This window comes from Coptis chinensis, chromosome 9 (assembly GCF_015680905.1).
Source record: "Coptis chinensis isolate HL-2020 chromosome 9, ASM1568090v1, whole genome shotgun sequence".
NCBI classification, from domain to species: Eukaryota; Viridiplantae; Streptophyta; class Magnoliopsida; order Ranunculales; family Ranunculaceae; genus Coptis; species Coptis chinensis.
Window position 1 is genome coordinate 61,210,820 of NC_141464.1, and position 13,568 is coordinate 61,224,387.

The 13,568-nt window shown below is 36.3% G+C and overlaps 2 protein-coding genes across 5 annotated transcripts; both read left to right on the forward strand.

Moving 5' to 3' along the window:
• Positions 1–438: 438 nt before the first annotated feature.
• Positions 439–6,263, forward strand: LOC147477151 (external alternative NAD(P)H-ubiquinone oxidoreductase B1, mitochondrial-like). Of its 2 annotated transcripts, none has more exons than XM_086584983.1 (10): positions 439–628; positions 986–1,262; positions 1,762–1,965; positions 2,156–2,433; positions 3,403–3,622; positions 3,736–3,840; positions 4,302–4,565; positions 4,645–4,766; positions 5,751–5,870; positions 5,967–6,263. In XM_086584983.1, the coding sequence occupies exons 1-10, from the start codon at positions 552–554 to the stop codon at positions 6,052–6,054; spliced, it is 1,755 nt and encodes a 584-aa protein (XP_086441109.1). In that variant the 5' UTR covers positions 439–551; the 3' UTR covers positions 6,055–6,263. The 2 variants fall into 2 exon arrangements, with proteins under 2 accessions (XP_086441109.1, XP_086441110.1); XM_086584984.1 differs by having other exon boundaries at positions 442–628; positions 2,183–2,433.
• A 237-nt stretch (positions 6,264–6,500) lies between these two features.
• Positions 6,501–13,236, forward strand: LOC147477152 (external alternative NAD(P)H-ubiquinone oxidoreductase B2, mitochondrial-like). Of its 3 annotated transcripts, none has more exons than XM_086584981.1 (10): positions 6,501–6,800; positions 6,883–7,162; positions 7,315–7,521; positions 7,770–8,020; positions 8,265–8,484; positions 8,662–8,766; positions 9,787–10,059; positions 10,168–10,289; positions 12,570–12,689; positions 12,795–13,236. In XM_086584981.1, exons 1-10 carry the CDS (start codon positions 6,634–6,636, stop codon positions 12,880–12,882), a joined length of 1,833 nt encoding a protein of 610 aa, XP_086441107.1. In that variant the 5' UTR covers positions 6,501–6,633; the 3' UTR covers positions 12,883–13,236. The 3 variants fall into 3 exon arrangements, with proteins under 3 accessions (XP_086441107.1, XP_086441106.1, XP_086441108.1); XM_086584980.1 differs by having other exon boundaries at positions 6,641–6,800; positions 7,282–7,521; XM_086584982.1 differs by having other exon boundaries at positions 6,641–6,800; positions 7,282–7,521; positions 12,799–13,236.
• The last annotated feature ends 332 nt before the right edge of the window (positions 13,237–13,568 follow it).

A 13,568-nucleotide genomic window follows, 5' to 3' on the forward strand; every position in this document is an offset into this window, starting at 1 on the left:
GCTTTTGCTTGAGTGCTACCACTTGCTTGAGATGTTTGAGTTGATGCCATTTGATATTTGGTTTTTTTTAAGAACTAATTTTAAAGAAGAAGAAATATGATATATGATTGTTAGAAGTGTGAGTAGAAATGAAACAAATGTTGTATATATACCAAAGTTTTTTATTTTGACCGTTTTTGACCGTTCTGACTTTTTGACCGTTGGTAAACTAGCCGTTAGGACTCCGGACGGGATGTTGGATTCTGCGGTGTAATCCGCATGAATCCAACATCCCATCATCTAAGTCGGAAAAACTATCACCGAAAAGTTTATTAACTCTGCAAAACTATCACCGAGTTTATTACTCTGCATTGCACAGCGCTTTTGGACCCAATTAGGTGATAGTTTTCACAAACCCCCCTCTATCACCTGCATTGCAAATGCTCTAATGTTTAGTATGGTCCATTTTTGTGAAAGTTGACATGTTTGAATGGATTAAATAGTTATTTTATCCGAAACTTTAAGTTCTCTGACAAGTCTAAATTTATTTTCTAGCTTAAGAAAAAGAGAAAATGGGAGGCTTCTCGTTTTTCAGCAGACTTCATGATTCTTCTAACATTACTAAGCTACTTGTTGTCTTCACTCTCAGGTTCTTATTCTCTTATTTTGTTTCGTCATAGTTTCTTCGAGGAATGATCCATGTGATTTTATGTATGACTGAAACGTGGACTTTAATTATATGCTTCAAGTTGAGATTAATTAGATCTCCCATGGCCTGGATATGAATCATTTTGTATATACTTCAATCAATATATATGTATGAGTTCATATTTTTTCCTTGAATTGTAAACATTATTAAATTTATATCTTAAATAGTATGCTGATATTATATTTGTTTACCGGCCTATAAAAGTGTTAATTAATCAAGTTCAACTCCATTTTCTATTCCACATTATACAAAACCACCCTCCTTTTTATTATTCACTTTCTGTGGTGGTCATTGCAGTAGTGGAGGTATTATATCATACTCAGAATCACAATCAGGACATGGTGTGCGCACTCTTGAACCATCTTTACGAGATGTAAAAAAGAAGAAGGTTCTGGTGCTCGGTACTGGATGGGCAGGCATTAGTCTCCTGAAAGATATGGATATTTCCTCCTATGATGTTCAGGTGGTGTCACCCCGTAATTATTTTGCGTTTACCCCATTGTTGCCAAGTGTAACATGTGGTACAGTCGAAGCTCGCAGCATTGTGGAGCCAGTACGGAAAATTATAAAGAAGGTATTGATTTAGAAGAGTTCTTACCGATACAATAAATATGCATAAATTTGTTCACGAATAAGTGCGTAATGTATTGATAAATACAAACTTTGTTCCTTATACTTCGGAAATCCTGAAACACTGCCCGCTACTTTATCCCAGCATTTTCTGCCAACCAGGTGGTTGAGTCAACTCATGATCACATCTAACATCAACAAGAAGACTAATGGGTTGAACTGAATCCATTGTTTTATGTAGCAAGCACCCGACTCATTACAGTGGAAATTTGAATTAGCTACATCAAAGTAATGTTAGAATACTATGAAATGTTCTACTTATCTTCTTGTTCATGCTGCGTCGGTGCACGTAATTTGGCATCATTATCTTGATTGTTGTTCATTGTGCTGTGGCAACAACTTGAAACTGTTTACACTTAGACCATTAAGATGAAGCAAGCGGTAATTAATTTACTATATTTACTGAGTTACTTCTCTCTTTGCATTTTACATATATCTTGCAGAAAAGTGGAGAAGTTCAATTTTTGGAGGCTGAGTGTGTTAAGATAGACGCAGCAAACAAAAAAGTACTTTGTCGGCATAACGATGACCTTTTACAAGGGAAAGGAGAGTTTCTCTTGGACTATGACTACTTGGTAATAGCAGTAGGAGCCCAAGTAAATACTTTTAACACTGCTGGCGTCATGGAGCATTGTCATTTTCTGAAGGTAATTTCCCCTTTCATCCATCACTCTGGGATAGATGGTTTTCTCATGTAGAGTAGTTGAGATACTCTAAGACCATCTCATCACTGTTCGAATACTTGTTGAGAAGTTCTTTATGTTTGTGTTATCAAAATAATGACTTGGAATTCTTTTTCTACTTCCACACAAATAATCAACATCTATAGTTCTTCAGGAAAACGCACATATGTATTTTATGCAGGAAGTAGAAGATGCTCAGAAGATCCGTAATAGTGTGATAGATTGTTTTGAAAGATCGGCCCTTCCGAACATAAGTGAAGAAGAAAGGAGGAGAAACCTTCATTTTGTGATTGTTGGTGGTGGTCCAACAGGTGTGGAATTCGCTGCAGAGCTACATGACTTTGTCCAAGAAGATGTAGTCAAGTTATACCCCAAGGTTCAAGACTTAACAAAAATAACAGTGGTTCAGTCAGGAGATCATATTCTGAACATGTAAGGAAGAATATGCTATGCTTATGCAAGTTCTTATCAATTATCTATAATTGATATATTAACCAATACCCTAGTCAGTTCTAAAAATGCACAATCAACTTTCTTTTCTTCTCTGCTTTCTGGTAACTGCCACTGTTCATAAGGTCAGCAGAGTGTCTTATGCTTTTGATTAAATTGACTGTCTTTATAACAGCTTCAGCCTTCACTCAGATGCACCTTTAAGGAAAATTTATATAGTTATCCAGATTCTAGACTTCCTCTGTTATCAATGAATGAATAAACAAGGTGCTATACTTCTTTCCTTTTAGACATCAGAGACACATGCTTCCAGTTCAAATATAGAAAGCATATGAACTTCAGAAAAGCACATAACTTATAAGTTTTTGTGTACGAAGTATAAACCTGTGGTGTCTAGAACTCTAGATGCCCCAACTAATGTCTTTGAGGCGTTTTAACAGTCTCTGAGGCGCCCCTCATGGAAATACCCCACACCCCTTTAAAATTGATTTGCTGGACAAAACAAAAATTTGTGTCATAACTTGTTTTTTTTCGTAGAAAATGTTACTAAGAAACCGTGACATGTCAGGTGTGTTGGTAACAGGGGAAGAAAATTTCTTTCAAGGTTGCTGCTTTAGTAGTTTGTTTGTTGTACTGTTCATTTGTTTAAGAGCGAAGAGCTCGCTCACTTAGTGTGTTTGGGAGGGAAGGGAACAGATTGTCGGATTGGTCAAATAACATTAAATTGCATATGTAGAAAGGAAACTTTTTGCCTACCATTGTGCTGTCATTTTCCTGAATGTACTTTACACTCTCTTGTAATGCAGTTGTAGTAACAAAATCTGTTAAAAATATTTTCATGGTGTATATAAGAATTGGGAGTCCTTGCATCCCCTAAATTTTATCACCAAACTGCAACTACGTAAACAAAATCTGGATTCTACCATGATCTCATAATTTCAGTAATTACAGGTTTGATGAAAGAATCAGTTCATTTGCTGAACAAAAGTTCGAAAGAGATGGTATTGAAGTGAAAACAGGATGTCGGGTTATAAGTGTCTCTGACAAGGCAATTGATATGAAACTGAAATCGAAGGGAGAGGTTTCTTCTGTACCATATGGAATGGTTGTATGGTCTACTGGCACTGTGACGCGACCTGTTGTTAGGGATTTCATGGAACAAATTGGTCAGGTTCATTGGCTATAAACCTATGCCCTTGCTTTTACTGGAGTTTGATTTGGTTGTCTATTTTTGATTACTTATACTTATGTATATGTTTATAATACTCTCTTCTATGTATGTAGACCAAACGACGCACTTTAGCAACTGATGAATGGCTGCGAGTAGAGGGATGCAGTAACGTGTATGCTGTTGGCGATTGTGCTACTATTCACCAGCGTAAAGTCATGGTATGTGCATTTTTTGGCTGGTTAATTATCTTGTTTTCTTGTCTTCATTTAAGTTACATTGACATGGATGTGTGTGTCCCTGTCCGACACGGATACAAAGTGTCTGACACAGCAATATATAAAAAATTGAGGTATATCACATACAAAATGTGTCTGTGTGTGTCTGACACGGATTATTTTTGAAATATGATGTGTCCATGTAGCATAGGTCGTCATATATTTAAAATTGAACTTTATCCAGTCACTAACACGACTACACGAGACTGAAAAACTGCAAAGGATGGTTTTGCCTTCTTGATATTTTAGTTTTGCGCAACTGATGTTCACATCTGAGTTTCTTCAGGTGGCATTTTACATCTTTGTTCACCATACTTGATGGCTACTTCAATGTCTTGATGAAATTAACGATTTATTGCTTTTGAAAGTTGTATTTTATGGTCATTTTGTAATGTATACAACAGGAAGATATTTCAAAAATATTTAGTGTTGCTGACAAAGACAACTCAGGGACCTTAAATGTAAAAGAATTCCAAGATGTAATTGAAGACATCCTGGTGAGATATCCTCAAGTGGGCCTGTATTTGAAGAGTAACCATCTGCATAGTGTGACTGATCTGTTGAAGGACCCCCAAGGGCATGAAAGCAAAGAAATAGATATTGAAGGGTTCAAGTTGGCACTTTCACATGTTGACTCACAGATGAAGAGTCTTCCTGCAACTGCTCAGGTAATTGTGTTTCATTACCCGTCATTCTCTTAAGACTGAAGTTGTGGGCAAATGAGACTGCATCTTCTGGACATGTTAGGTTGCTGCGCAACAAGGTGCATATCTGGCTAGGTGCTTCAACCATAGGGAGGACTGCAAACTTAATCCAGAAGGTCCTATTCGTTTTGGAGAATCTGGGCGCCATCAATTTCGGCCATTTGAGTAAGCATGTCCTTACAATGTACTCTTTTCTTTCTATTACTTAAGTTACAATGAGCATTACGAAGATAAATGGCACTGGGCTTACTGTCCAGTGTCATACCTCTTCTTTGAAATCCTTACCTTGCATGTCGCTCACCTTTTAAACAGATCAAGCATATACACTTTAATTCCCCACAATTATCAAGCATGAAATTCTAACTCTGCAAACAACTTTGAGCTCTAGGGATTGAATTCTGGACCAGGTCATAGTTAAACCCTGTAATAAAGGACTAAGTGATGGCTGACAAACATTTGGATTTATAGATTTTTTTTTTTGGAGAATGACAAAAGGTTACTCTATTAGAAACTTTTTCCATACGTTACGTTAAAATGAATTGTAATACACTAATACGTTAAAAGAATTCTTCTGCTGCATTTTTCAAGTGCCAGTGTTTTGTCCATAGCACCAGTTTGAGGGCTTCAATCCGTGATGCTTATCTAAATAAAGGATGGACTTCTTTTGGCTATGCTATTTGATATAGCTTGTAGGGATAAGTAATAAGGTTGCTATCAAGTAACTTTTAAGGTACAAGTATTCTCAATGTTGCGCCATCTTACCATTTTTTATGTTATTCCATTCTGATAAAGATGGACAAGACTGGAGAGTAATTTGGAAATTCTTATTAGTTCTTAGATGAAACACATGCAATAGTAAGATCAAAGATGTTGCAAGTGTACAATAAATTTTTAGAGAAAGGGCCATCAAAATAGGAAGTGCAAAGTTAAAGCACTTGCTTACTTCTGAAAGTACTTGTGTCCTTGATTCAAGATTAGTATGAAGCAAGCCTGAAACTCTAGACCCAAAATAACTCGCTGATATATAGTGACACACTTTTATCTTCATCTGAGCGCTTGAAACAATAATACATTATTGGTGCAATTTGCTTGATTATTTACCCCATCAATTTTGTTAGCAATGTACCTTGAAAACCTATTTTTTTTAAGGTACAAGCACTTTGGGCAATTTGCTCCTTTAGGAGGAGAACAAGCAGCTGCAGAACTTCCAGGAGACTGGGTTTCCACGGGACACAGTACTCAGTGGCTTTGGTATTCTGTGTATGCGAGGTAAGCGGCTTCTTCATGTGTTCAACCACCGTACAGTATGTAGTTATACCATTATCGTTAAAATCTGACAGTCTTTAATGTTGTTTCCTTGTTTAGCAAGCAAGTCAGCTGGCGAACAAGGATGCTGGTGGTCTCTGACTGGACAAGAAGATTCATATTTGGGAGGGACTCCAGCCGAATTTAACATAACAAGAGTCAGCACTGTTGTACTAAACACGCTTCTCCCGTGATCAGATTTGCATGGTTTGCTTCTGTGTTTGTTTAATCCCTTATGCTCATCTTGTTGTATTTTAAGTGCCATTTTTCACTCGTAAAGTCTAATTCCTCATAAAGTCATAACAGAAAAGTGTATTTTGGAATAATATAAATGCTTGATTGATACCTTGCAAATCATATTTCAGTTTGCATGCAGTTGATTAGACCTAAAATTTTACTCGTTTAATTTGTCCTGATAATTTTGAAACATACAATAGCAAGTTTAAACACCTGGAAATTTCTCGTTTGGGCTTACCCAACCAATCAAAAGGTCCATAATATTACTTAAACTAATGGGCCCGAAATAGCCCATGCCGCAACACCACGTCAACAGTCAAAGTGAAAACAAAAAGACTATTTTCCAAAGAAGACGGAGAAACTGACACGTATCATGTTGACTTGTCGACTTACTTTGCTTGTACGATTCTTCTCTCACGTTGTTTACTACTTTTGAGTTTTGACTTACTTTGCTGACTAACATGAAACTTACATATATATATAAAAATAAATGGCTAAATCTTCTATAAATACATACTCAAAAGTTGAAGATCGATCTGAATCTGAAAGAAGAAGAAAAATGAGAATATTGTCGTTTTACGAGAGAGCTTCTAGAACATTCAATGATAATAATTCATTATCTTCATTTACCAAGCTCCTTGTTCTCTTCACTGTCGGGTAATTTATTTTCACTATTAGTTTACTTGAGTGGTAATATAATTTACTATATGTTTATGTCTTAAGTTCCGATTTGTTACAGTGGTGGTAGTCTTGTGGCATATTCAGATGCCAAGCCAGTAAGTGGTATTAATGATGCTGTTTCATCACAAGTAGATACTAATAAGAAGAAAAAAGTTATTGTGCTTGGAACTGGGTGGGCTGGTACAAGTTTCTTGAAAAATGTGGACACTTCTTTATATGATGTCCAGGTGATTTCACCGCGTAATTATTTTGCATTTACTCCTTTATTACCAAGTGTCACCTGCGGCACTGTGGAAGCAAGAAGCATTGTTGAGCCAATTCGCAATATTATTAGAAAGGTATTAGAGAATTTATCGTATTGTATATTTATTTTTTTGAAATAATATTCGGGTAGATTAGAAGGCATGGTATAACATATCAACAATGGCGGTATTTAGTAATTACAATTTTTAATTAGGAGATTGGCTTTTTCTTTTTACAACTCTGCCAGAAAAGTGGAGAGATTAAATATGGGGAAGCTGAATGTGTCAAGATTGATGCAAAGACCAAGAAAGTTTACTGTCGGTCAACTCAAAATGAAAGTTTGGGAGGGAAAGGAGACTTTACAGTTGACTATGACTACCTCGTAATAGCTATGGGTGCCCGTTCAAATACGTTCAACACGCCTGGCGTCGAGGAGAATTGCCATTTTCTGAAGGTACTTTGTCCTTGATGATATCGCTTGTCTATCTTGGAAAGTTGCCTGGTACCAGTCTCTTAATAGTTAATATTACTGAAGTCCCCTTAAATCCATGTTATTTTTTCACTTCTCGAAACAATAAATTGTTGCAGAATAGTATTGTAACGGATAGTGATCTGGATATTTTTTTGTTAGGATTTAGTTGTCTTGTCTTTTTGTGCATGTCATTGCTAATGTTTTTCAGGCAAAATGCACATCTTTTGCAGGAAGTAGAGGATGCTCAGAATATCCGTAGGAGTGTGATTGACTGTTTTGAAAGGGCCAGCCTCCCTACTCTAAGTGAGCAAGAACAAATGAAAAATCTACATTTTGTAGTTGTTGGTGGTGGTCCAACCGGGGTGGAGTTCGCTGCAGAACTTCATGACTTTATTCGTGAAGATTTAGTGAAGATATATCCTATGGTTCATGACAAGGTGAAAATAACACTTCTGGAGGCGGGGGATCATATTTTGAACATGTAAGAAAGAAAACAGTTTTTTTTCAATTCATTTTTTGATTTGGTAGGTTGTCACTATAGTCTTAAAAATCTGAATGTCTGTAGATTCTGGTCACATTTCTTGCAAAAATAACATCGTGAAATCGAGAAATGTATTACATGCTCAACAATGGAATCCAAACAAGCAACACATAACAACTATTTGTTACTGGTGCTTTATTTAGAACCAAGAAGTTCTCATGCTTGTAAACATTGTTTCTTGCAGGTTTGATAAAAGAATCACTGCTTTTGCTGAAGATAAGTTCCAGAGAGATGGTATTGATCTGAAGTTAGGATCCATGGTTGTAAAAGTAACAGATAATGCAATCTCGACGAAGGAACGATCAACCGGAGAGATATCTTCTGTACCATATGGAATGGTTGTATGGTCAACTGGTATTGGGACCCGCCCTGTCATTATGGATTTTATGCAACAAATTGGACAGGTAATTTCTCTAGATGCATTTGAGTGACCAGTCTTTACCTAAAATTGCTACATTTGTTACAAATGAGGCTTTTCTTCTTTCACTAATTGAGGTTTCGGATTGCTCCATTTGTTATGGTTTATGTTCTTATGGGCTTTAGAGTACGTATTTGACAAAATAAATTTGTCTTGAGGACAGGCGAATAGGCGTGTTTTAGCAACTGATGAATGGCTTCGAGTTGAGGGATGTGATAACGTCTATGCACTTGGTGATTGTGCTACTATTAATCAACGCAAAGTCATGGTAAGCATGGCCTTTTCTATAAAGTTTTGATTTGTTTGATCCTGAAAGTGTTTTTGTTATCTCAATAATCTTCTAGAAATGAGTTTGGTTCACTTGCTTAAATAGTAGAAAAACTAGAAATGACTCATTGACTCCTATTCAGAACATCTTCTCGCTTTCAGAAAAGAAAGAGGCTACCCTGCGCAAAACCATATACGTTCTGTCGCTTTCTGGGTGTAAACCGTTTTAAAATGACATCCGCAAAAATTATTTGCTCTAACTTCCAAATTAGCGGTCCCCAACACCCGCAGTTCCCTACGAGCACTCCTGGGGTATCATACTTTCTAGATATAAGCTGAAATCTGTTGGTAGTGAGTTAATAATAGTGTTGATCGTATGTGTTTATATTTATCAATCAACAGAATACTTCTGAAATCATTTTCCATTGCTCAAAATGAGCATAAGCCAACCGTATGCAGGCTATATGCAGTTGCGCAAAAAAGAATAGATTTAGAGAGAACAAGATAAACGAGTCGTTCACATATCAAGAGGCAACTTAAACTTAGGCTAGTGAACTTTGCTTATGTACTCCAGACTACATAGGAAAACTTAGAATCAAGAGGAACTTCTGTAATATTAAATTCTTTCTGTTCCTTTGATACACGAAACGTATATGACACCAAATATTTCCTGAATGTTTTTATAAACTTTATACAAAACAATAAGCAAGAAACAATAAGTGCTTGTCTAAATTGGTGAGCCAAATACCCAAAAAGCTTAGATTAAGCAGGATATGTTTAAGTGGTTTTTGTAAAGCACTCAACTTAATTATTGGGAAAAAAAAATGAAGCACTACTTTCCATGAAAAATATATACAATCGGTTCCTGGGGAGTGGGGACAGATTGCCATAAGACATGTATTCTCATCATGGTTAAACATCAATCAACTTTTACTTCAAACTGTTCTAAATGTTCTGTGTTTCTTTCTTTTTCTTTTATCTATTTATTATTTCCTTGATTGAATTTCCAAACTGCTCTCAGGAAGATGTCTCAGTGATATTTGACAAGGCAGATAAAGATCAATCTGGTACTCTAACTGTTAAAGAATTGCAAGATGTGATTGATGACATCTGTGAAAGGTACCCTCAAGTGGAACTTTATTTGAAGAATAATCGGATGAAAAGTGTTGTAGACCTTTTGAAGGATTCCAAAGGTAATGATGAGAAGGGATCTATTGAACTGGACATTGAAGGGCTCAAGTCTTCTCTTTCCCAGGTAGATTCCCAGATGAAGAATCTTCCTGCGACAGCTCAGGTACTGAAACGTATTCATCTATTCAGATTGTTTACTCGCCGGTAAAGCTTGGCGTTCTTACTTTGAATAAGAATCTCCAATCCTTCACTATTTATCTTCTTGTTACAGGTTGCTGCTCAACAGGGTTCATACCTTTCTAAATGTTTTAACCGTATGGATGAGTGTGAAAAATATCCTGAAGGTCCTCTAAGATTCAGGGGTGTGGGACGCCATCGTTTTCGTCCCTTCAGGTACAAGCTCAACTTCTCTTTCTGTAATATAGGATGGCATAAACATAGGAACAACTAGAAGCAAAACCAAATGTTACTCGGATTCTGTCTTAGTTTCTGAATAATGGTAAATTAATGTGGAGTATCAATTTACCTATCATTATACATTTAAAACATTTAAATCACTCTTTTACAAAACTCTAGCAAACAACTCAAGTTTCAGGATTTGATGAATGACAGATTGAGACTCCCATTGAACTGTGGCACCCCATAAACATTAATTTTCGACAGGGGTTTGCTACGATTTGCATGTGGTAGGAATAAACAGTTAGGAGCATCAATTATTACCTTAGATCACGTACCACCTTTCTGAAACACTCATTTAACCTGTAGCTTATTTCTGTTATACTTGAGTTTTGTAAGTCATCTATCTACCAATTTGTCATTTTTGTGGAACATATTGCATCCAAATTTGGTCGTTAGGCTCTCAATTGGGATGAATTTTACGGTATTGGATTAAAGAATACAGGGACATATGGGGATCCTGGTCTATAGTAATAAAGTTTTACATGCTAAGAGGCATGACGCTTCCAAGATTCACGACCAAAGATGACTTCAATGTAAAGTTTTTAATCAAAAAAACCCAAACAGCTTCAATAAAAAAATTTGATAATTTTGGCTCCAAAACACAAGCGAACTTTCAGTAACTCTTCCTACTTTCGTGCCAACTCCCAATGTTTTTTTTTTTTTTTTTTTTTTGCAATTAATCCTGGAGTCATGCTCAGATACTGCTGGAATGCAATATTTTTTGTGCAACTAGGTATTTTTCACTTCATTGAAGAGGCTTCAAAAGAGCTTCTTAGTTCCCATGAAAGTAAAGTTCAATGTTGGTGTAGGATGAGAAGTACCATTTTAACAATGATTATTTAGTATATTTTTGTAATATTCAGCATGCACACTTGCTAGCTGACTTAGGAAAGTCTAATATTGATCTGGGTTGTAATATGGTTGTTCACATGACAGTCCATATCTCTTTCAGTCGAGTCCAGCATTGTATGAACTCTTTGCTATAAGCTAATAAAATTATGTTATATAAAATAAAATAAATAGTATATTTTTGTTAGTATTTTTAGGATTAATTAGTAAGTAGTGGATTTAGTAGTTTCCTTTATTCTTGTTTCTTGTTCATCAAGTTGGGGTTATCTATATATAAGGAACCCGTTCTAGTGTTTTTAGGTATTCAATTATTCCTATGTTACATGGACACGCCAAATTTCAAAAATAATCCGTGTTGGATATGTATCCACGTGTCCATGTCGGACACACATGGACACATATTGTATGTGATATACCTCAATTTTTTAATATATCTCCATGTCAGACACTTCGTATCTGTGTCGGATATGGGCGCACCTATCTGTGTCAATGTAACTTAGAATTATTCAATACCAAATCAATTAATAAATTATCTCAAAACCTATTTTCTTCTTCTTCAAAACTTCATCATCTCCTTCAATCTCAACTTCTTTATTCGTCTAATTCTTGAATCTTCTTCATTCTATTCTTTGATCAAGGATTTCTGGATCATTTCTTCCAAATCTCTACCTTGTTCCCCGTCAAATGTTGACGAAACCTTCAAGCTTGCTTGGGCATCTACCAGATATTCCCTTATCTGTGCTGCCAAGTAGGTGCAGTTGTTTCTCTTCTTCCAAAGACTGATAATGTTCACAAGGTTGTGTAAAAGCAGAACTGAAATAGGCTTTGGCCATGAAAATCACAACATTTATTTGGCATCCTATCTTTCGGTCGTCAGTCTTCCCTGGATTTTTAGCTGCATTGCGTGTTCTATCAGTGACTGGTCAACTTTAAGAATCCATATCTTATTCTGGGATGGTGACTTTGATTTACTTCTGCTTTTAATGTTCCCACGGAGGAGATTTTGGAAACTGCTTTGTCCTTAAGAGTTTATGGCTTCCACGACACTGCACTGAAGAATATACTGCATCCATCAATAGCAGTCCCCATATAATCCCACCCTTGTTAGAAGTTTTATTTCATCATTCATGTGTTGCCAGGAGGGACTCATGTCACCACAAACAGCGACTAAAGCAAGTGTTGGCTCTTACGCAGACGTTAAAGATTATTGACTTGTTTGCTGACAAATTAATGAGTGTTAAAAATCAGTTTAATTATAGAGTTCGAAACTCTGCGAACTGTGTAGGTTTAAACTCAAATTTTTTGAATCAGGGTTAAATTTAAAGAAAAGTCTTTCTTACATTTTGGTGTCTTCCCATTTTGCAGGTACAAGCATTTTGGGCAGTTTGCTCCTTTAGGTGGAGAGCAAACAGCAGCGCAACTGCCTGGTGACTGGGTTTCAATTGGTCGCAGCTCACAGTGGCTGTGGTACTCTGTTTATGCAAGGTAACATTCTAATTGTGCTATGCATGCTCAAAGTCTCTCGAGTATTATTACTCATGGCCTTGAGGTCGGTAATGATTATGACTGATCTTTTATGTCCATATGTAGCAAGCTAGTCAGTTGGCGCACAAGGGCCTTGGTTATATCTGACTGGGGAAGACATTTTGTTTTTGGGAGGGACTCAAGTCGCATTTGAGGCCTACTCAGACCCATGTAAACAATCTCAGACCACAGGCTACTGTATGATCACATACTTACCTATTTTTACCCTTGTTTTCCACATGCTGAGTAGGTGGTGATCAATTCAAATTTTGCTTCATCATATAATACATTCAACTATCTTCCTTTCCTTTTTGGTGTTCTTGTTCTTTTTCTTGACGTTTTTGTATTTGTAGCATTCTATGGGATGTTCTCACTTCTCAGGAAGGTACAGATTGTTCCCATGCAATAACAATTTGATTTCTGTAGTAGGTGATACAAATTCCTGGTCCTACCATACTTATAACAATTTGATTTATGGTGCTATTAGAAGTAATTTTGTTGGGGATCATAGCCCTCGTTTGAGTTCCAGCCAGATAGATCTGTATGGTTTTACTGTTCAATCATTGTTTTCGAAGTTTTTGTCTCATCAGATTAAATTCATATGAACCCAATAAACTAGCATTGGAGTTGATGACATGTTTCACTTTTAAATTATTAATCTGTGAATATTTAGAACACATCTATGATGTACACAACATAAGTCATCCTCATTATACTCTGATCAATGTATATGGGTTTGTGACCCGCTCTTCGATGTCAGAACGTCAATTTCCAGTAGAATTCTAAGTAAATGAAATCGGTGAGCTACTGGTTAATCCTTTACTTTCTGCACGGCACTAT

Coding starts and splice junctions, on each gene's coding strand:
- LOC147477152 (XM_086584981.1), top strand. CDS start 6,634: ATGGCTAAATCTTCTATAAATACATACTCAAAAGTTGAAGATCGATCT. Junction 7,522..7,769: donor AGAATTGCCATTTTCTGAAG/GTACTTTGTCCT, acceptor CATCTTTTGCAG/GAAGTAGAGGATGCTCAGAA. Junction 10,060..10,167: donor ATCTTCCTGCGACAGCTCAG/GTACTGAAACGT, acceptor TTCTTGTTACAG/GTTGCTGCTCAACAGGGTTC.
- LOC147477151 (XM_086584983.1), top strand. CDS start 552: ATGGGAGGCTTCTCGTTTTTCAGCAGACTTCATGATTCTTCTAACATT. Junction 1,966..2,155: donor AGCATTGTCATTTTCTGAAG/GTAATTTCCCCT, acceptor ATAGTTCTTCAG/GAAAACGCACATATGTATTT. Junction 2,434..3,402: donor GGAGATCATATTCTGAACAT/GTAAGGAAGAAT, acceptor CAGTAATTACAG/GTTTGATGAAAGAATCAGTT.